General features: G+C 41.0%; 1 protein-coding gene across 3 annotated transcripts in view; it reads right to left on the reverse strand.

The window, feature by feature from the left end:
* The window catches only part of crebbpb (CREB binding protein b), a 57,541-nt gene that overhangs the window by 21,049 nt on the left and 14,083 nt on the right, over positions 1 to 22,409 (reverse strand). For all 3 annotated transcript variants that reach the window (XM_034219687.1, XM_034219688.1, XM_034219689.1), the window contains exons 2-4: positions 21,715 to 22,322; positions 8,292 to 8,459; positions 4,632 to 4,884 (exon numbers count right to left, since the gene is read on the reverse strand). In XM_034219687.1, coding sequence (XP_034075578.1) covers positions 4,632 to 4,884; positions 8,292 to 8,459; positions 21,715 to 22,322 — 1,029 coding nt within the window. The remainder of the gene's footprint in view (positions 1 to 4,631; positions 4,885 to 8,291; positions 8,460 to 21,714; positions 22,323 to 22,409) is intronic.

Below are 22,409 nucleotides of genomic sequence, written 5' to 3' on the forward strand. Positions count from 1 at the left end.
GTAATTAAACCAGGCACTAGGGCTGAACGATTAATCGTTTTTAAATCGAAATTGCGATTTGAAATGATGCGATTATCAAATCGCAAAGCCTGCGATTTTTTTTAACAATTTTTATTTTTTTCTTCTTGTGTGTCAGTCATCCACACCAATCAGAAGTGCTGTGCTCCACATGTACCAGCCATTGTTAATCAATCAGAAGTGGCCCTTGATAGAAGGTGATAGACAGATTGATCCAATCACCTGCCAAGTATTTTGAAAGTACCTGCCCTTTCCAAATGGCTTCCAATAGAGCTCTCCTAGATGGTTTGGTGAAACAAACCATCTGAGTCAGGTTAGTAATGCTCCATCACATGTTCTACATCTATTACAGGGTGAATCTTAAACTGAAGCTTGACTTTAAAGCAACCCAACGGAAGTTTCATGTAAGTTTAGTTATTTCACTCGTAGCTCGGGCTGCGGTGGTGCTAGAGACGGGAGTACGTTGATACGACCTTCCTAGCCGGAGTTATTGCCGCATTTTACAATAAACTTCCGTTGGGTCGCTTAAAAATAAATATCGCAATTCGAATCGCAATATTTGTCATAAAAATCGCAAAATCGTGCAGCCCTACCAGGCACCATGTCAACTTAAAATACAGGGCACTAAAAAAGCATCAACTGCTACAGTACAATGTGCTAATAGCTTTATAAAGGCAATGATGCATCGTAAATCCATAAAAGCGTCATTGCATTTGCTTTAAGCGTATAAACAGTATAAATATCAGAGTTCAAAGTTCATCAACCTTGGCTGACCCCCTTACTAACCACAGCTGGCAGAGAGAAGCTGCTTGTCGTCAGCATGTTCAAGGAAATGGAGTGAAACCATCATTACAGCCGTTTAAAAAAAGGTTAAATTCAAGTTTGCTGATCTTGTCAGTCACCGGGCCATTTGGGGCCTAGTGACTCAAGAGTGGCTCTATTTAGGCAATACAACACAAAAGCTTAATACTTTCTATTTGACATTGTGTAAAACAATGCAACTTAAAGGTCACCTATCATGCTATTTTTAGGCAATAGCATAGGTCTCAGATATATAAAAAAATATATAAAGAACATGTCTATGAAGTGTTTTGGTCAAAAAACCAAACAGATCACCCATTCTAGCCATGCCTCATATCCCTCTATTTCACTTCCTGTTTCAAAAGTGCTGATTCTGGGTATAAACAGGTCTCTCGTGAGAATGTGACCCTGTGTCTCAATGAGATTTTCACTTGTATAAATAAAGGCTAAATTAAAATAATATAAATAAAGCTTTTCTTTTTAACGGAAAGAAATAAAAACAAGAGGGGACGGAGCTTATGCCGGCTCATGTGGCCGGAACCTGGCAGATACTGTCTAGGATTCTGCGGTGATGAAACAAGGATTATTAGATCAAGGATTATTTCTGAAACAGTCTGGAGCTCAAAGGCTTTCTCTCTTGCCGGTTATACCACAAGGTGAGTTCCTTTTTATTTCCTGCTTCTTCACACACATATTCTCTCCAGTACAGGTTAGCTCTGAGTGTTAGCGATGCTAATGTAAACACCGACCATATTACGTCCAAAACAGTCGGCATTGTTTCTGATAGCAACGTTTCTGATAGTGCTGTGGGTCCACCGCCGATTTGATGTCATATCGGCCGCAAATCTGGATCAGCTCCGTTGTAGCCCCGTTTTTAGAGATTTGGGTACGGAGGAAAAGAGAGAGGGTTTTATTTTCTGACGCCGCGTGAGTTCCCTGACACACCGGGGACACATATTTATGTATAAAAGACATTAAAAAATGGCATTTTGCATGATAGGTCCCCTTTAAGCGATCAAAAAAGCACTTCATCATCATACTGCTCTTATTAAAAGTCAAGAATATAAATCTTTCATCGAGAGTATTCATAATATCTTCTCTGGCACCTAACAACAACAACGCAATTTGCAGGGTTCTTACACCTTTTCCAAAGTCAAATTCAAGCACTTTTCAAGCCTTTTCAAGGTGCATTTTCCAGCTTTTCAAGCATCTTACAGCTGTTGTAAATTACATATTTATATACACATACTCAAATGATTATTTCCCTACCTCACGTTAAATCAGATATGCTATAAACAACCAAATGTGTGTTTCGTGATAGCCTTCTACACGAGGATGAAAAATTAAAGAAAATAAAACTAAGTTTAATATTTCAAAATTAGTGATCTGTACGTAGACTGGGCCTCCCATATAACCTGGCTGAGCCAATATAAAACAATCAGCCAAATAACTTTTCAATACATTATTGATTACTATTTTTGAGGTACTTTTAGGTTGGCAGTGAACATAAGTCAGAGGTAAATGGTGTACTTTTCCTCCACTACATGTATTTAATACCTTTAGTTACTTCACAGATGTGGATGAATGATGTGAAATCTAACCAAGTGTTAAATCAGACTTTAGTTCCACCTGGAGTAAATTCACAAGCTACCCTGCAGTATACAAAGTCATTCAAACTAGCTGCACCTTTACCAGCTTTGAGAACACTTTAATGTTCAATCTTTATAAAATATATCGTATATATTATTCTGAAATGGACCAATCTGCACAATCACTACTTTTACTGTCTTTAACTATATTTTGATGAGAATACTTTTCTACTTTTACTAGAGGAACATTTTGAATGCAGGACTTTTACTGTAACAGAGTATTACACTCTGGTACTTCTACTTTTACTCAAGTACAAGATCTGAGTACTTATAATTTCACTACAAGATCTGAGTACTTGTACTTTTACTCAAGTACAATATCTGAGTACTTATTCCACCTCTGGTAGCGTATTAGTCTGAATTGTAGCCACAAAATCACAGAGCTGCATAAAAATAGACTCACAATGGTAACAAGTGGAAAATAATATTTTCAAATGTGTACAATGATTTGTAGGTACTTTTGACTACTCAAGACACCTGACATATACATCTTCAAAGGAAGACTGTGTTCATTCTAAAATTACATGGGATTAAAGCAAAATGTAGTTTTACTTGTATAATACTTCAATTTGATATAAAAGACCGTTTCTTTTCATCTGTTTTCAAATAAACAAAGTATTGGCTTTCAGAATATTAAACTTGTTTCGGCAAATTCAGACGCAAAAATACACGCAGACGCAAAAATACACAAACACACTCGCGAGCTTCCCCCAGATCAGTAATACAAACGAAAATGTGTCTTCGGGTCAATGTGACTGATTTCGATAGATCAAGTCACATTTGGTTTAGGCACGAAACATACTACCAGTAGAAATACATTGCTGTATTTGTGTCGAATCAAGAGATTATATTTCGTGACTATAACACGAAATGCCGTGAGTGCTTCATCCTCTGAACACCACACGATGGCGACTGTAACGCACATATTAACATAGGTACGCTCCTCTGAAATGATTGTCCCCTGCAATTATTATTATCCCTCAATCGAGTTCGCTATCCAGCTCGCTAACGTTAGCTTAAACAAACGTAACATGCAACGTTAGCCTAATCTAAAATGCTCTTCTACGGCGTACCTTTCATGTGGCTCGTCAGCGCAGACTCTCGCATCGTTATTTTTGCAAACTTTGCAGGAGGCTACTCGTGGGCTTGACCCTCGTCTTAGCCATGGCTTGTATTTGTCTTCTGCTAGCCAACGCTCGTTGAAACTGCAACCTCCTGGCACACTGTCATCTATCACTCTCATCAGAATGCCCAGGTCACACGTAACACAAACACTTGCAGGTCGCGCGCATAGCGCGGGAAGGCCGCAGCGGAGCTGTTTTATGTAGAAGCGAAGCAATTATTTTCTTTTAATCTAAAAAGCGAACTATTCAGTCAGACATACATTTATTGTAAAAGTAAAGCATTTACATTTTCAAGCACTTGATCTCAATTTCAAGCACCATTCCCAAAATTCAAGCACTTTCCCAACCTTGAAAACACCACGTCAAATTTCAAGCATTTTCAAGGATTTCAAGCACCCGTACGAACCCTGAATTTGGTTGTTTTTTGGTATAAAACGGATGCAAATTTCCCCAAAACGTCCTCAACCAGCCGTCAGCCACCTATAGATCAATAAACAATTTTGCTAAGGACAACATTGGCGAGTGGCTATGCAAAGAGCTGAAGGCGACAGGCACTTTTGGCAGATTAGGGGACTTAAAAACTCAAACAAGTCATCAGCACCTTGTGCCCCTGTGGTATGAAAAGCGACTGGCATTCTGCCCACATAACAGGCTTGTGAGCAGATCAATCGACCAGCAATTGGTAGCAGCCTTTCTTCATTCTGAAGTTTCACTGGTGTTCAGATGACGCATCGATTCTGAATTGAAATGTTTTCAATACTCAAATGCCTGCTTTCGTGCTTGCTTGTTAATTTAATCAGAGAGCACAGCAGCTTTGAATTCTAACTAGGTTTATTTTAATTTGATTTACCTTTATTTAACCAGGATAGGTCTCATTAGGTATGTAGGTATTTCTTACAGTAATAAATGACAAAATATAAAAATCACATAAATGCTAATTAGTGGCAATTTTCAGTAAGATCACAATATATCCACACATTGAAAAAGGGGTCAGCTAGAAATGTAACATATATCATATTGCACTCATATTTTCACTCACCCTGGCAGGACTTGCCGGCCTGGCAGTGGGTCATGTGGTTGAGGACGTTCTTCATGGTGCGGCAGTGGGGCAGGGTGCAGGCCCTCACCTCCCCGTTGGCCTGTTCCCGCCGCTGGCACTTGTGTGCGTGGAGCAACAGGACCAGCTGCTGCTGAATGAGTTTGCGCTTCTCCGGGTCGGCCGTAGGTCCCGCTGACACCCCACCGGCCCCGGGAACCATGCCCACCGACGCTACCTGCTGCTGCATCTGGGACTGAAAAAGAGAACCAAAACAAACAAACAAACAACGGTTAGGCACAGATCATAATCTGGAGTCAGACTCCACTCATCTTAGATTTTAAGGTTTTAAGTAAAACCAAAAAGAAATCCAGATACGAATCAAATCTATGGTCATAAAGCAGGGTCTTATAGATGTGGGATGATTACAATTAAAACCTACATTTTATATTGCACAGAAATTGAGAGGCTGCCATTTCCTGCCTAGGTGAATTCTTTGTTCCTGCAACAGAATTTCACAGCTACAGGCTCTTGTTAATTTGTGCCTTGTAAGAGTCCATACTTAACAGTGTAAATATTCCATCAATATCACATTAGACAGCTTTCAGCAATTAGGCCGCCCTTTATACATTTGCCTGGTGAAATAAGTCTTTATTACATTTTCAATGAAATATTACAATTTTAGCAGAAGGCCGTTGTCTCGTACATTACCAACAAATATGGCGGTTATATCAGACCATGGATGTTTGCAGTGAACTGGATACAACATTGGATAAAAGTGTGTATACTGGGTAGTTGATATAGTTGATATAAAGATTACTGGGGCGCACTTCCTGGGGGCTTGTATCAGACTCAAGCCTCTTTTTTTTAAAGGAATTGAAAATGTATATGATTGTCGGGGCATAAATCCAATTATTTGTTGATATGTACAAACCAAGACTCCATTATCTTACATTAACATGGCTGTCAATGCTGAAAAAATAATGTAAATAGAAAATGTTACGTTACTTTCAATTTTATTGAAAGTAACGTTATAAAATGTGAAGTGTGTTTAAAGTTCATTCGTTAGTGAAAAGATGCTACAACTTCTCAAGAACCAAGTCAAGTTCTTGTGGATTGTTTGAAACCGGCTGAGAAATGTGATGGAGGTTACCCTGAAGTTGGTTATGACTTCAGCCAAAGCTCACTTGACACGTTCTGATGTTTAAAATGGACCCGCGATACTTTCTTCTCGATTGTTGCTCAGCTTCTTACAACAGCATGTTCCATATCAAGACTGAACCCAAACTAGAAGGAAGTATCTGTTTACTTTGTGACCAATGAGTTTGCTTTCTTTCTAATACTTAACATTGTAGATAAAAAAACATAGGCTCCTTTATGGCAGCATGTCAAGGTTTCTTTAAAATGTCTATGCCAACTCTCCTTATATACTGTACTTATGTACTGTACATGCTACAATGGTTGCAGTCTTTTTGCTTATGTCTGCAGAAGAGATAGTGTCTGAACTCACTGACAGTCTAAAGAACAGCAAATCCATTCCTAATAAATATTTAACATCTTTAGTTGGAAGTGTGTTTTGTATAGCAGTAATATATTAACACTTCGAATCCCCCTCAGCAGGTTTAGCTTTTATATTTGATGTGTACTGTTGCTATTGTAATTCTCGTAGCAGGCTAATTACCGTATTAACTAAACTGAATTGCCACTAGGGTTGCCAGAAACTGACCATGATCAAAATCGATTATTCGGCAGCCCTGGCGAATAATAATCGATTATTCGACCGACCGCCTTGAAGTGAAGTTGGTAATGGCCGGATGTGCTGCGTCTTTCTCTGTAACCTCTTTGGCGTGCTTCGCACTCAAATGCGAACGCATTGTTGAGGTTGAGCTAGGGCTGAACGATTAATCGATTTTAAATCGAAATCGCGATTTGAAATGATGCGATTATCAAATCGCAAAGCCTGCGATCTTTTTTTACTTTCTTTCTTTTTTTTTTACAATTTTTTTTCTTCTTCTTCTTCTTGTGTGTCAGTCATCCACACCAATCAGAAGTGCTGTGCTCCACATGTACCAGCCATTGTTAATCAATCAGAAGTGGCCCATGATAGAAGGTGATGGACAGATTGATCCAATCACCTGCCAAGTATTTTGAAAGTGCCTGCCCTTTCCAAATGGCTTCCAATGGAGCTTTAGATGGTTTGGTGAAACAAACCATCTGAGTCAGGTTAGTAATGCTCCATCACATGTTCTACATCTATTACAGGGTGAATCTTAAACTGAAGCTTGACTTTAAAGAATCCCAACGGAAGTTTCGTGTAAGTTTAGTTCTTTCACTCGTAGCTCGGGCTGCGGGGGTGCTAGAGACGGGAGTACGTTGATACGACCTTCCTAGCTGGAGTTATGGCCGCATTTTACAATAAACTTCCGTTGGGTCGCTTAAAAATAAATATCGCAATTCGAATCGCAATCGCAATATTTGTCAGAAAAATCGCAATAAGATTTTTTCCCAAAATCGTGCAGCCCTAGGTTGAGCTGTGATAGACCAACGTCTTTTCGCAGAGCTTGCATTTAACTTCCTTTGGACTTGTAAGTTCGAAGTAGTTCCACGAGGAGGAACTCTTTTTACCTGCCGCTTTGTTCATCTTTAGTCGCACTTGTGAGGGAGAGGGGGGGGGTGGGGGCGGGGTCGTTGTATAGTGTGCTGCAGCAGCAGTCTGCACGCAGGCTTCCTCCAAGTTTACAGTAAAACAAACTGGTGGTGTGACCAATGGCCATTTACAATTATTAATACTATTACTATTATTAGCATTAGTCTATATTTTGGTTGAAACTAAGCCAGAAAAAACAAACAAATAATAACAAAAATATATATAAATAAAATCGATTTTTAAAAATAATATTCGATTATAGAGACTGTAACGAATATTCGAATAATCACTAATTGCCACAAGACACACCTTTTTGCAGTGGACTAAACGAGCAGTGGTATAATAATGTTACTAATCATAAAGAGCCAGAAACAATGAACGACATGCAACTTATTCTCACACACTTTTCACAGCTTAGTCAAGCACATTGCCATGGCAAGAATAGTGACAACTTTGTCAGGCTTTATTTTTCGTAACCACTTTAAGTCTGAAATTATAAATCCTTTATTTGTCCAACAGCGTGGGAATATACAACAAAACACTGCAGATAAAAGGCAAATATAAAAAGAGTAGTCTAACATTCAATATGGAGGCAAGCACAGGTTCATAAAAATAAGAACAATTAGCGTTAAATCATGGCAAAATGAGAAAACAAGCTAAACGTACACAGTTAGTGACCTAGCTAGCTTTGCAATCGCTTCCTACTTTATACACTAAAATGAGCCCAACGGCATGCTAGTAGCTAGCTGGGTCTGACGATAACAGCCCCTCCCCCAACGCTCTGAATAAGAACAAGCTAACTAGCTGAGCTTGGTCCACTCTTTCCCCGGCAAGCTGCGACCACACTTTATGGCCCGCTGACTTTTCTTGTCATCATGACAAATAAAAACAATAGACATACTTTTTAACTAGTTAAATGACCGCAGAACAGTTAAATGTTGGTTCAAATCATATTCTGTTTCTATGATTTACCCTTAATAAATCACAAAATAAAATAACATTGAAGAGACACTTACCAGGTTTGGCAAACTCCCAGCTCCCTTCAAGTCAGCAGGGAATTGTGGCAGGTTGTTGGAAAGCGCCGTCTTGTTCTGGAGTTGTTGGGCATTGACCCCGACTGCCCCCATCTGCTGCACCCCAGACTGACCATACTGCTGGCCAAATGGAGCTCCTGACATACCCATCTATAATAGACAATCAGGACAGAGGGAGGTCAGAAATGTTGCACATATTGTAGCATAACATCACATTAGATCAATCTTTTGCATGAGAGAAGAGTCTTTGTACCAAGGCATATGGTCCAGTACACATCAGTCAAAAGTAAACATACAGTGAACTAGGGGTCGACGATAGGGGCCTGGCCGATTATTGGGGCCGATATTCCGCATCTGACCGATTATTGGTATCGGCCTTTTTTTTATATCAAATTGCCGATAAAACTTTGGCTCTGATGCGGCCGTTTCTCTGGCTGCAGTCACCACTCTGTGTCCCGCCCACAGCGCTATCTGATAGGCTATTACTGAAGTGTCAATCAACACTGAAGATTTTCCGGGCGGGAGCCAGCCAGAGAGGCGGGACCTTCTCAGATTACAGGCCGGTGCGAAAGAACGCAGACACAGACTGAAGCAAGCAGCAGCGCTGAGCGGCAGAGCCATACATGTGTTAAACCGAAGTTCAATAAACATCCCAATCCCCTATGCTGAAGTTGCAAAAACACCACGATCTTATGATCCAATTCTATCAGTTTCCCAGTTACACAGGGACGCGGGAAGTCAGTCAGAGTTGGGGGTGCGTGCAGCGTCTCGCAGCGGAGTAACTGTGGTGCGGGGAGGGGGCTGCGAGTGGAGCCTCGCAGTTTTTCAGGTTGATATGTGAAGCTCATTATAGCTAACATGTATCTAGCAAATGTTTATCAAAATATTAGACGTTAGGTCTACTGTAATAGCCTCACTTTTAATAGTTTGCAAAACATTAGCTAGCACTAGTGTTTTGCAGTTGCTCGCAGCTTATTGGGATTTTATGCTAGATAGACAGGCATTGTTTTGATATAATAAATTAAGCATTATTGTTAGTTAAGCATGTCAGCCTGCAGCCCCACTTCTTGCAACTCATTGCAGATGGCTGCACTAAAGAAAAGGGCACAGAGAGGAAACCAGTTGTAAGATGTTTAAAAGTTCATTAAACATAATATATGCTTAAATGCATTTCAAAGAAGTTGTGTTGGAGTTTGTGTTATTCTACATTTGACACCAAGATTTTCTGAATTTACTGCAAATATATATCGGTTCCAAATATCGGTTATCGGTCTCCTTGATTACTAATAATCGGTATTGGCCTTGAAAAAGCCATATCGGTCGATCCCTTCAGTGAACATTGCAAAACTCTATGTCACCTCTATGTAAATGCAAATAACCCCTGTACATCTTTTATCTTATCTTATTCTGCCTTTGCATTTAAAGGCTGCTTGAAAGCATCAGGTAGGAATTTACCTCCAGTTAGATTTTTCCTCGTCCAAAAGAACGGCACATTTGCTGATGCCATTGTGTTACCATTTCACATATCCAACAATGTGGCAACACCAACATCCTGTCCTAGTCTTATACACAACTCTCTCTCCTTTATTGTTTTAGCTGTGTTTAATGTGCGCTCACCATAGTGTGAATTACATGAGAAGCCGCTTGTTGTGCCAACTTCATAACCTGTTGCTAACACCACATGGCAAAAAGTTTCAGAGCGGCAGTCAGAGTTGTGAATGACATTTTATGACGGAGCACATATGACGCCACCCTCAAATTTCAAAACTCATCAGATCTGCTCATACCACAAAGATACTGTACTGTCATGAATAAAGTTGGTCAGCACGGCAGTTTGGTTCTCGTAACGGGTCAGCTTTGAAGCAGGTTGTAAACCATGATCCAACCAAATGTCTGCCCCATTATGCCTCAGTGCGAATGATTTTGTACCTTGACTTCATACCATAAGCAACAAATGATGGACTGCTGTTTAAAAGAAGAGCTTGAAAGTCAATCTCAAGCTGAATTGAATACAAAGTAAAATAACTCGTATTTTCTACAGAAATCTGCTAGAAATCGTATTTTTTAATTAGCCTTGAAAACGACAGTTAGATTTCTTGTATTGCCTTGAGAAGTCATTTATTCCGATGGCCCTCAGCATGCATCGGTCTGCCTTTCCTCCATGGTGGCCAAAGCAGCAGCCTGCTCTGCTTCGCGGAGGTTCCCGACTGCCAGCGGCGCTCAGACAGAGCAAGCCCACAGGAGAGAGCGAAACGGGAGGAGACATGGAGAGAAAGACCAGCTTGCTCAACAGCTGAGTAGAGCACTGCACTGCTGCCTGCCCCTCCCCCCTCTGCTGCACAGAAACATACAGATGCTTGCCTGCTGCCTCACTCCCAATTATACATGAGCACGGTCTCATCCTCATCTCACACTGAGGTTTTTTCACTTAATGATCCGCAGTTTACTACATGTCACCAGGCCAAATGACAGCTCTGTTGCACAGGAAGACCTGCAGTGTTTATCTTCTTCTTGGCATGTCCTTTTCCGTTGATCCCTCTTAACCCTACCTCCCGCACTCTATCAACAACAACACACAAACCCGCTCCTCTAAACATGATTTACAGCCAGCCATATTATCAAAGGCCAAAACAGAGAGAAGAAAAAGGAGTTAGCAGCAAAAAGTGAAGTCTAGCAAATACCTAAATGGTGGAAAACAAACAAACATCTGAAACCGCAAAGTCTGCTAATTAACTCAAGCATTCCATAATATAATTGTATTTCTGTTTACGGGAGGGAAGAGGTTCTCGGCATGACTTTCAAACAGGATGGACTGTCCTCAGTGTGTCAGGGGTCTGTAGCGATATTGGCAACCCACTGGAACCGTCTTGAAACATTGATCCCTTCTGGTTTACTGTACTTCATGTGAATGTTTTGCTGTCCCACCATTAATTTCTATACAACCAATTGGAGATGTCCAAGAGAACCAATGCTTTGATACAAAGTTGATGCCATTATTCTGTATTGTAACGGTATTTGTTTTTCTACAGTCCTGCAGGTACCATAATACTATGGATCACGAGTCTCGACTTGCATAGGGACAAAAGCAAATGGGTTTGGGAAAAACAGAGATCTTTGCTGTGAGATCTTTTTGGACGGCATTCTATGATAACTATCGCTCAGCAAGTGACAAATTGAACCAAGAGCTACCATGGTAAAATCCGAGAGGAACAGTAAACTCAGTATTGACACTTTGCAGTCTTTTTATCTCGTGTTATTGGTGAATTTTGAAAAACAAATCCATGTTGAAATCAGCAATAGGAGAGCCAGTACCGTTAGCTGTAAGCTGCAATTGGGCAGCACAGTTCTGTTTGGCAAAGTAACAGAGCTAACAGTTCTGTAACTGGAAGATTCATTGAGCTTTTTGTTGCAATTATGATGCGTGTAAGCTCTGGCTTTCTTTATATTTTTGCAATGCCGTTGTTATTTATTTGGAAGAAGCTAGCCAACACTAACAATACTGCTGTCAATTATGTGAGCAAAGTGAAACTATGATAAGTAAGTGAATGTGTGCTGTAACTACTGAAAAAGCCTTAGTCCTAACATTTAGGGGAAGTTTCTATAAAAGTGCATACTATCGACTTTTGGATGTTTGTATTTAATTATTTGCCAATGGAATGCCACATATTTATGCTATGCTACAAACCAAAGTAACTTGACGAGGCTCAGAGTCTTTTCAACACATCACTATCCCACATTTCAAAAGCAAGTTTTTCGGATGGCAGCTTGGCAAGGTAAATGTGACATGTGCCAGATTGTGTCGTTTTATCATGAGAACATATACACTTCTCACAACTAGGTTCAAATCTGTGTCCTCTTTGCTAACTTCGTCCTCTAAAACATAATCTAGGTATTGGCTTTTAGTATTGCATGGAATAAAGATACATGATTTACACACACACACCAAGCAATTTGATTTTGTACTATAATGTAAAGAGATATAGGCAGACATATACTGTTTACATCTGTATTGGAAAGGAGGGGCTTGTTTTTATGTGGCAATGTTGAAATAATCTTAGTGGGGGGGCTCTGGTTTAACTTTGGTTTCCTTTCAAACCACAAAGAGCAAGGACTCGTAGACACAGGAAAACCTTATCTCACATTGAGCACTTCAAAGTAAATATATTTACATGGAACTAAAAACCAGCAGCCAAACATGTTTAACATTTTTCATCCACAAATGAAAATAAAAAAGCTTCACTATGTAGTAGTACCATGACACAACTGCAGTTCTTGATGCATTTGCATTGTTTGTGCAAACTAGCGAGGCATGGGAATGCAATAATAAAACTAGGGCTGTGCAATTAATCGTATATTAATCGTATTTTAATCGCGATTACGATTATGGCTTGCGACGATTATGAAAACAGCATAATTGACAAAATACGATTATTTAGCTGGGTGCACTTTCGCCCCTCCCTAAAAGCCCACTCAGCCACGTGGGAGTGACACGTGTTGTGAGTGATCAGCGCGAGTGAAGATGTCAGAACAAGAGCAGCAACTCGTTAAAAAGAAGGGTAAAACTATTTCCACTATTTGGAAGTACTTTGGCTTTCAGGAGTCCGACGTGGAGCAAAACAAAGTACAGTACAGGATTTGTTACCAGGTTGTGTTGGCACCACACGCCAACACAACCAATCTCTTTAATCATCTGAGATACAACCACAAAGTGCAATACGACCGGGCAATAATACAACAAAAAGCAGACTAAAAAGCAGATGCCCGCTCGACTTCATCCACCACATCATCACAGTCATCGATTCAGGACGCATTGCACAGAGCAACGGCCTACGCGACGAGCTCGCAGAGACAGAGATATTACCTGTGCCATTACATTTCACATCGCTAAAGATATGTGCCCAGTTAGCACTGTTAGCAACCAGGGCTTTAAGCAACTTATCAACACGTTGGACAAGCGTTACGCGATGCCGTCTCGGTATTATTTCAGCAGGTCTGCGCAGCCTGCGCTATATGACAAATGCCGTGGGGAAGTTGAGAGAGATGTGGCTTCAGCTGACTACTTTGCCACCACAACGGACCTATGGTCTAGCCCAGGGGTGCCCAACCAGTCGATCGCGGGGAGATTCCCAGTCGATCGCGAGATGTGTCTAAAAATAGAACAACAATATTCAGTTTTATCGTTAATGTCCTGTGACATAATCTTCCTGTGCCAGAATAATGCACTTGAATGCATCAAAGCTTTGTGATTGGCCGGCATGACCCCATGTGTCGGGGCGTGGCTGGTGGGCAGTGCACTATTTCGCTGACGTTGTCCGTGTCAACAGGAGTGACAGTTCGCACACACACACACACACACACACACACACACACACACACACAATACTGCAATTATGGCAGAAGCAAAAAAGCCCAAAATATATAATTTTCACTCCGAGTGGGAGGATGATTATTTTTGATTATTATTTTGTATCTATTCCAATTCAAAGTCCATCTGTAATTTAGGAGCGGCATTTCAAAACAGTGCACAAACGCTACGTGACGGAGCGTTTGCGAAACACATGAAGTCTTTCAAAGATGGCGAAGTTGTGAAAGAAGCATTCCTAGAGGCTGCCGACGCGCTTTTGGGGAACAGTAAAAATAACAGTAGCATTTCAACAGGTTTTTGATATAATAAAAACTCAAGTTAGATAGTTATTAATCAGCTGTAAGTTTTAGTTTGTTTGAACTTATTCATTATAATTCAGGGTTTCCCACACATAGACTATACTTGGGCGGGCCGCCCAGGTATATTAACGGCCGCCCAAGTATATTTCGCGACCCATTTAGTTTTTAGTTTTTATAATTTTTGTTTTTATAATTTTTTTATCTGCGATCGATTAACTTGTGGACAATGATCCCTCGCTCCCTTGCTCTGATCTCGCCTCGTTAAGTGGCCTGCCTCACACAGGGTGACTGGCTGTCTACATGATGTGGCCTGCCAACATGGCCACTGTCATACAGATCATAAATCAAAGCCCTTGATTGGTCTCTGTGTGTCATTCAAGCTCGGGATAACCTCAGCTCAGGTGAGGTAAAGGACTGAGTGTTTAGATAGTTAACTTAGTCTAAGTTCTCAGTGGGTCTCAAACGGTGTGGTCACCATTTATGTAAACATATATTTCCATTTGAGAGGGTAGTGATTGGTCTAATGCAGGGGTGGGGAACCTCCGGCCCCCGGGCCGGATACGGCCCGCGAGACCATTTGGTACGGCCCTCGAGGTAATTTATAAACACACGCAAAAAAGAAAATTAAAGAAATCTAGACCGCAAAATAATTAAACAAGCGAGTGCCTGTTTTTCCTGGCAACGGTCATGGTCCTTGAACACAACACGAGCCTAGCGTGTCATCACGTGGTATATGTCTTGTCTGACAGGGGTCCAGTTCTGACGGAGAGCACCAGAACGCCGCTCCGGGACTTCAAAAATTGCAGTACCCATAAATCCGTACACATGCTGCAGTTTTTGCGTGGCTGTGTCTTAGTTGCCCAGTCGCGATCTGTTCATCTGTCATACAGTCAATAACTTTGTTGTTATTAGCATCTGGTTAGCTAGCTATGCTAACGAATAAAGGCACATCTTTATATGAACATTATAGTTATCAAAAAACAAGAGAATAAAGTAAACAGGTATAAAATACTATATGACAGTAAACAAAAGTTGTTATTAATAAACAAGAATACATTTTGAAAGGAGAGTGATTTGTAAAATATCCATAAAGAAAAAGTAAATCTGCTTACAGTTCTGTTTCATATGGGTGTTGAAAGATTTATATATGTATTGTAGGGGTGTAACGGTTCACAAACATTTCGGTTCGGTACGTACCTCGGTTTTTTGGTCACGGTTCGTTTCGGTATGTTTTCGGTACAGCAGAATTTTTTTTCACAAAACAAAACATATATATATATTTTTTTATTATTATTATTATTATTAAACTGTGAATAATGTATTCACTCAAATAAATACAAAATATAATAAAATAAACATTAAGGTGCAGCTTTTCGATGAACTGAAATAATCTGTATTTGAACTGTACTGTACTAGCACCTAAGCAGCCAGTTTGACATTAGGACTTGCTTGTCATTGTATTTTCATGTTTTTTTAAAGAAAAATTAACTTGTCCACATTGCTTGCCGAAAGGGCAGATCTGCTGGCACTAACAATGTCTCCTGTGGAGAAAACCCTCTCGCTAGGGACAGAGGTAGCAGATACAGCCAGGTAGCGCTTTGCTAACATGGCAACATAAGGATATTTGGAGTTTGTAATAGCTTTGGCTCGGTCTGAACTCTCTGCGAGTGGTGGAGGCTTAAATGCTAGTGGGAGTTGGGTTTGCACTTCAGTCTTTTTTCTTTTGGTACCGGTGATATTCACGTTCGGGTGATGCCTTTTCAAGAGTGTGCAAGTTTGATGTATTGCCAGCCGCGTAACCAATTTTAGTTGAACAATGCCGACAAACAGCTTTGGTTCGGTCCACCTGTCTTTGTCCGTCATCCTTGTACGTAACTGCGAAACCAAAATGTTCCCAAACCGGAGACTTCAATGATGCTGGAGGATTTTCGAGCTCAACTTTATCTGCGTTCGCCATTAATTTATGACAGTTCCTCAAATTACTGACTACATTTGAACGCATCCCTCTGACCAGCTCTCATAGTATGCCTCTCATCCAATGAAATGACTTGCTCGTTCTATGACGCGTTGAACCCAATGTGAGCAAATTACTCTGAATGCTGCGACGCAGCACCTGAGATTACTTCCAAAAAGTTATTCACGTTCTCAATTTTTTACGTTTAACGTTATATTCGTTCGGTACACTTCGGTACACACCTGTACCGAACCGAAGGGCCCGTACCGAATAATTTCGGTACGGGTACGTGTACCGTTACACCCCTAATGTATTGCCATAGATCTCTTAATGTTGCTCTCAAAGTGCACCAGATTGATGCTTTTAACTTCAACATTTAAGAAAAAAATCTTCCCGGGGGAGCATGCCCCCCGGACCCCCATAGAGGAGGTTAGGTCCCCCCCCCACTTAAATCACGTCCACATGGATAGGAAACTATATACATTTGCACACATCTTGTGTCCATATCTTTCTGTTTTGGTGGTCATACTACACCGTGCACGTGCATGCATGCGCGAGTCATGGCAAGATATCTGGATTAAGAGGTTGCTTTTTCTTTGCACAGCATGAAAGAAAGGCCAAATGAATGGGCTGTGATTTTTTAAGCCGAGGTCAATAATTTGTACGGCCCTCTGAGGATGTTGAAAAAATTGAAATAGCCCTTGAGAGGAAAAAGGTTCCCCACCCCTGGTCTAATGGATAGTGAGGTGGGCTGAAGATTGGAAGGCTGTGAGTTCAAATCCCGCCAGGAACACCACCACTAGTGTGCCCTTGAGTGCCATCTTTGCGCAAAATGATTATACAAAATGAAAACTTTTTTTTTTCCCCGTTTTTTTTCCAAATTGAATTTATTGAAATCTCCAATATCAACGTAAGAGCTTGTGCCTCTTCGGGGGGTGCTAACACTTAACCATAAACGTTATCGTTTACTTTCTCCGTCTTTATATGTAGATATTACTTTTCTCCGTTAATCTCCGTCACGTTGTTTCCAAAGCAACAACAACTTCCTGTCAACAGCGCTACCTCTCCTTCAAAATAAAAGCATGTCCACAAATAGGAAGCCAAGCCAAATTACACTTAAGACATATACAACTGCAACGAAAGTAACAAACACAATGCGATATCCTTTTCAATTTCAAAGAACACAAATTGGGTTACATTAACAAATAACTATAAAACAACAATACTGTAGAATAACTAAATTAATGCCGTGAATACACCGAAACACACGTGTTGAAGTGGTTCGCTGCTGATTACTATTGAATTGTTACTCCAGTAAGATGGAAATATAATACTTTGTTTATTCATGTTATGTTAAGCTGCTGTTGTTCATTGCATTATTACTAGACTAGTTAGTCTTAAGGCTAGAATTCTGCACTAAGCCACATTTGTATTTTATTTTATTATTTGTGAACTTGTGAAGCTAGTCAAGCTACCTCTTTCCAGTAGAGTTATTTTTGTTTTGTTACTGCACTATCTGCACTCAATTTGTTTACATGGTTATTTTGAGGTGGACCACTGATAAGCTTTATTTTGTTTTGATCCAATGCTGCACAACTGAACTGATCCAATGCTGCTGTGAAAAAAAGAAGCTATATCCATGTTGGATAGAATTAGGGATGCACGATATTGTTTTTTTGAAACCGAGACCGATACCGATAATAATATAATATATATTAAATGTACCTGTAGTTTTTGCACACCTGGTGGTAAAAAAAAGACTAGTAGTGAGCAAATGACATGAGCATTACTACTATGAACAACACAAAGCCAAGAACAGTTTTGACTCTCGTCAAGCGACATCATTTCTATGATGAAGTTAGAGATCGTTTTAGCCCTGGGGTCGTCTCTGGCAAACTTCTTGCCTTTTTCAAAAGCCTCGTCGATAGGTAAAAGCCCCGGTGCCTTTGCAGCTGGCTTTGGATTCGCCGCTAATTTAGCAGCGCAGGCGTCTTCCTACGCTTTTAACACACCATCGTAGCGATGGCGATGTTTCATTGACTAATCAGGTTGGAAGTATTATAGCTCGTTGCCTTTTTCCCTCCTCGTGGAACTTCTGCATTGCATTTGTTAATACAAATAGCAAGCGAACTATCTAACACTGAAACTTTGAAATAGTCCCATACTACCGGCGACATGTTTGTTTACTCTCCTGGCTTCACGGCCGCACACCATTTACGTCACAGCCAGGCACGAGTTAGGGAGCGCTGGATTTGTGAAAAACTCCCCTCTTCCTAAACCACTAATACCACAGTACTGGCAAAACGGGAGGAGCCGAGTGAAAAACAAGCGCCCCTCATCCCAATCCACCCACACCGCAGTATTTTTTTCTTTTACCCAAAAAATATATTGTATATTATCGGGGCTATTAATACTGTTATCGGGTTTATTGGGGTGACGTCATAATTCCTAATATCGGACCGATAATTATCGGGCCGATAACGGGCCGATAATTATCGTACACCACTAGATAGAATGGATAGTTGGGTACTGTCATTTAAATTAAAAAAATAACCTTAAGGGACAACTTGAATGGTTTTTTCCTTTTTTTTCTCTTAATGCATTGCATAAAGATCGGAAAAAATCTGTATCGGCAGATTGTCAAAATCAAATGATCGGAATCGGATCGGGAGCAAAAAAAGGTGATCGGGACATCCCTAGATTCCTGTGTAGCTTCAGATCCTGCAGGTCTCCCTTGAAAAAGAGATCATTGATCTCAATGGGATTTTACCTGGATAAATAAAGGTTTTGAATTTAATTGAATTGAGATCTGAGTTGTCTTATTAGTAAGCCTAATTTATACTTTTGTAGCAACACTATTTTTATATAATCTGGCAAAGAAAGGGTTCAGAATCTTTTCTTTTTTTCCTGTGTCATATGTGGCAGCACAAGTTCCTCTTCAGAGAGGGTCTTCAGTACAGGTGGCAATATTGTCACCTGCCTGCGCTCATCTCTGAAACCGGACCAGAGGGCTCGACATTAACGACTGCCCGATGGCCATCTAGTATTTAGCTCGGGCAATGAAGCCTCACCTGCTGGTTGCCCGATCGGGCAATCTATTATGCCAGTATCATGCAGCTCGCGGATCAGTAATGAGTGACCCGACAGTGAAACTAAACATATCTATAACTAGTTTAGGTAGTTTGAGAGGTAATTAAAATAGTTACGTGTGATATTCTAACCTGAAGTGTGTGTTTTGTCCGCTCACCGCTGCATGTGATGATGCAGAGCTGCATGTCGACTCGTCAGCAGCAGCTGATCTCTCTCTCCCGTCAGATTAGACTTCACTCGCGTTTATATCCATATCAATCAGATCCAGCTAGTTCTAGCTAATTATATGACTACCTGCTTATTAAAAGACACCTAAACAATAAGTGTCGCTATGCAACTGGGTGAGGCCACAAAGTATAGCGCAGCATTATGCATGTGTTTACATGCCCACCGGAACCCTGAGGCATTACCAACAGATCAACGCACAATCAACCCACACAGGTTTCTGAGACAGGGGTGAGAGGGCGTCCACCCCGAGAGTGGGGGGGGGGGGGCGGTGTTTTGAATTTTGTCTTGAGCCGTCCCTTATAGATACTGTCTTTTTACGTTAGTGAGCCGACGTCAGCGGCTCCCTCAGGGACTTATTCCGGTGTGAACGTGATTTACTAGATAGTTCCAGCAAATAAAAGTTCCGGGGCAAGGTTCCGGGAACTATTCCTGGGAAAAGTACTTGGTGTGAAAGCGCCTATTATGAACCAAGTGTTTTGTGTGAAGTTGGGAGTCTTTCAGCACGGTGGTTGTACTGTAGTAGCATCTGTCGTTTTAGCAGATATTATGAATGTAAACATTAGCCAGCCGTCCGCAAGTAACTGCGCTGCCGTGGCACATCTCAGAAGCACTCCTGTTGTGTGTAGTGTTAATTTCGTTGACTAAAACTATGACGAAATATGTTCGTCAACGACCTTTTTTTCCATGACGAAAACGAGACGATGACGAGACGGCACCGACGGCAGTAAACAATAACTGTAACGAAATCATCATGCAATATCGTTGACGAAAAGTGACGAGACGAAAATGTAGTTTACTAAATAAAAACTATGCCAAAATCTCTCTTTACTTTCGTTGACGAAATATTATCAAAGATAACGTTACATTTCTGTACATTTCTTTTTCTCCCAGCAGGTCCATTTCCGGTGCTGCGGCAGGGCAGCAGCTGTGTGTCTGTGGTGCGCGCGGCGGCACATTTGAGTTACACCGGGCAGCGGAATAATAAGAACTGTCAGGAAGACTCGGGTCTAACTCATGGTCTAACTAACCTTATGTAACAGAAAATAAAATGGCAACAACAGGGCTTGGGAGTAGTGGTCGCACTCGCGTTAACCGAATACCCCCCTTTCAGCGCGAGTGAGTGATAAATTGTGCACTCGACGGGTAATAATGGATTATGACAGAAATGTTAATCCTGTCCGTCAAAATGACTGACAACGTAAAGTCTAAAGCCACCACTGTGGAGAAAGAAACGATGTGCTATTTGTGATCATTTTCGCTACAATGAGGCGGAGAAAAAAAGTGAATGCATTGTTTTATCAGAAGGGAAGCAATGTGGCCATAACACAGCTGGTAAAAACACCACAAACCTGACCAGATACTCTCTGCAAAGCTGCATTCTAATCAACCTGTGTTTTTCATCAAATAAGGACAAGATATAATCTTATTGTGAAATACGTTTGACTAAAATGACAAATTATTGGTTTTGGCTACACTAGTTTAACTGAAATGTTCTATATAATCTGATGACTAAAAAAGACTCAACAGTTTTCATTGACAAAAAGTAGACTCAAATAATTTGTTTTCTTTGACTAAAATAAGACTAAAATGCTCAGCCTTTTAGTCGACTAAAACTTGACTAAATAAAAACAGGATGAAGGTGACTAAATATGACTAAAACTAAAAAGGAAATGTATCACAGGACTAAGACTAAAACTAAATTAAAAAATAGCTGACGAAATTAACACTGGTTGTGTGTCATGTCTTGTGAAAAACCCGCTAATAAAACTGAAACTGACTTGAAACTAAAATACTTCAAAATAACAGACGTGCTGTCTTATTTACATACGAGTTATTCTCCTGCATGTTGTACCCCAATATTTTCCTCACCCGTCTCTCTCCCTTCAGCCTTCACTATGTTCCGCTAACATTGGCTTTATCACCTCGGCCAATAGCGTGACCTCTATATGGGGAGGCAGGACATCTAGAGCACTAAGGCTTCATCTGATTGGTCAATGCAATGTTTTCTATCGCAGATGTTGATATCGGGATGACGATAGATTTTCGATATATTGTGCCGCCCTAGCCGGGAGTTAGCTTTTTAACAGAGGTTGCAAATTACTTTTCTTTGCATGACTCTTTCGAGGAGCAAAAACGGCTAACATGAACATTTACATTTCTATGTTCGCAACAACAAAAAGTCAGAATAAGCACAAAGTAATGTTATGTGTGTATCTTCTGCTTGGTAATTTTCGTTGTATTGTTATTGTGAATTAAAATCAAAGTAAAAATTGGACAAAACAGATAAATCTAAACGTGGGACCATCTGATATATTTGCAAATGTGACGTGAATTTGCTGTCCTCTGTTGTACAGGTGGAATAATTTGTTGCACTGAACGGATTATCATGAACTCCCATACTCCATGCCTCACTTGTACTTTGATAAACAAACAACTGGTAACTGGTCAAATACGAATTTTGAGCCTTACCTTATTCATGTTTCCAGCTTGCTGAGCATTCATCACGTTGTGTGTACCCATCTGAGGCACTCCTTGGGTGAGTGTTTCTGCCAGCACACTGCCTCCAACACCAGGTCCAGCACCCACTTGTGCCCCCTGCATGCCTTGGCCCTGATATTGCATACCAGGTCTACCACGGCCTGCCGGTCCCAGAGCCCCATTCATCACTTGTCCTGCCATGACCCCATGACCCTGCCCACTGTTCAACATGGCCTGGTTAAAGCTCATGCCCGTGCTTCCATTGCCTTGTCCAGCTGCACCTCCCTTTTGGGCCTGGGGAGACTGGTGATTGGGAGAGCCCTGCCGCAGTGGACTTTTACCGAGCACAACACCTAGCTGGCTTCCCACCATGCTTCCTTGTTGGGCGCTGGCAGAGTTGAGACTACTTCCCAATATGGAGGAGCTTCCCGGTCGTAGGAGCTCCGACAGCTGCTTGTGTTTGGCTGCGGCATCAGGAACGATAGAGTTGAGACCAGGACCCCCTCCACCTGGACCGCCATTAGAAGACATTCCCAAGTCTCCATTGGGGATGAGCTCATCTGGAAGGTCGTTTTCCAGGTCAAACAGAGACACAAGATCTAAAAAAGAAAGAAAGGGAATTAGCTGTTGATTTGTACCTTGACATAGTACGACTTCCCTGCCTTTCCACTTTGTCACCACTCAGA

Source organism: Gymnodraco acuticeps, unplaced genomic scaffold (genome assembly GCF_902827175.1).
Source record: "Gymnodraco acuticeps unplaced genomic scaffold, fGymAcu1.1, whole genome shotgun sequence".
NCBI classification, from domain to species: domain Eukaryota; kingdom Metazoa; phylum Chordata; class Actinopteri; order Perciformes; family Bathydraconidae; genus Gymnodraco; species Gymnodraco acuticeps.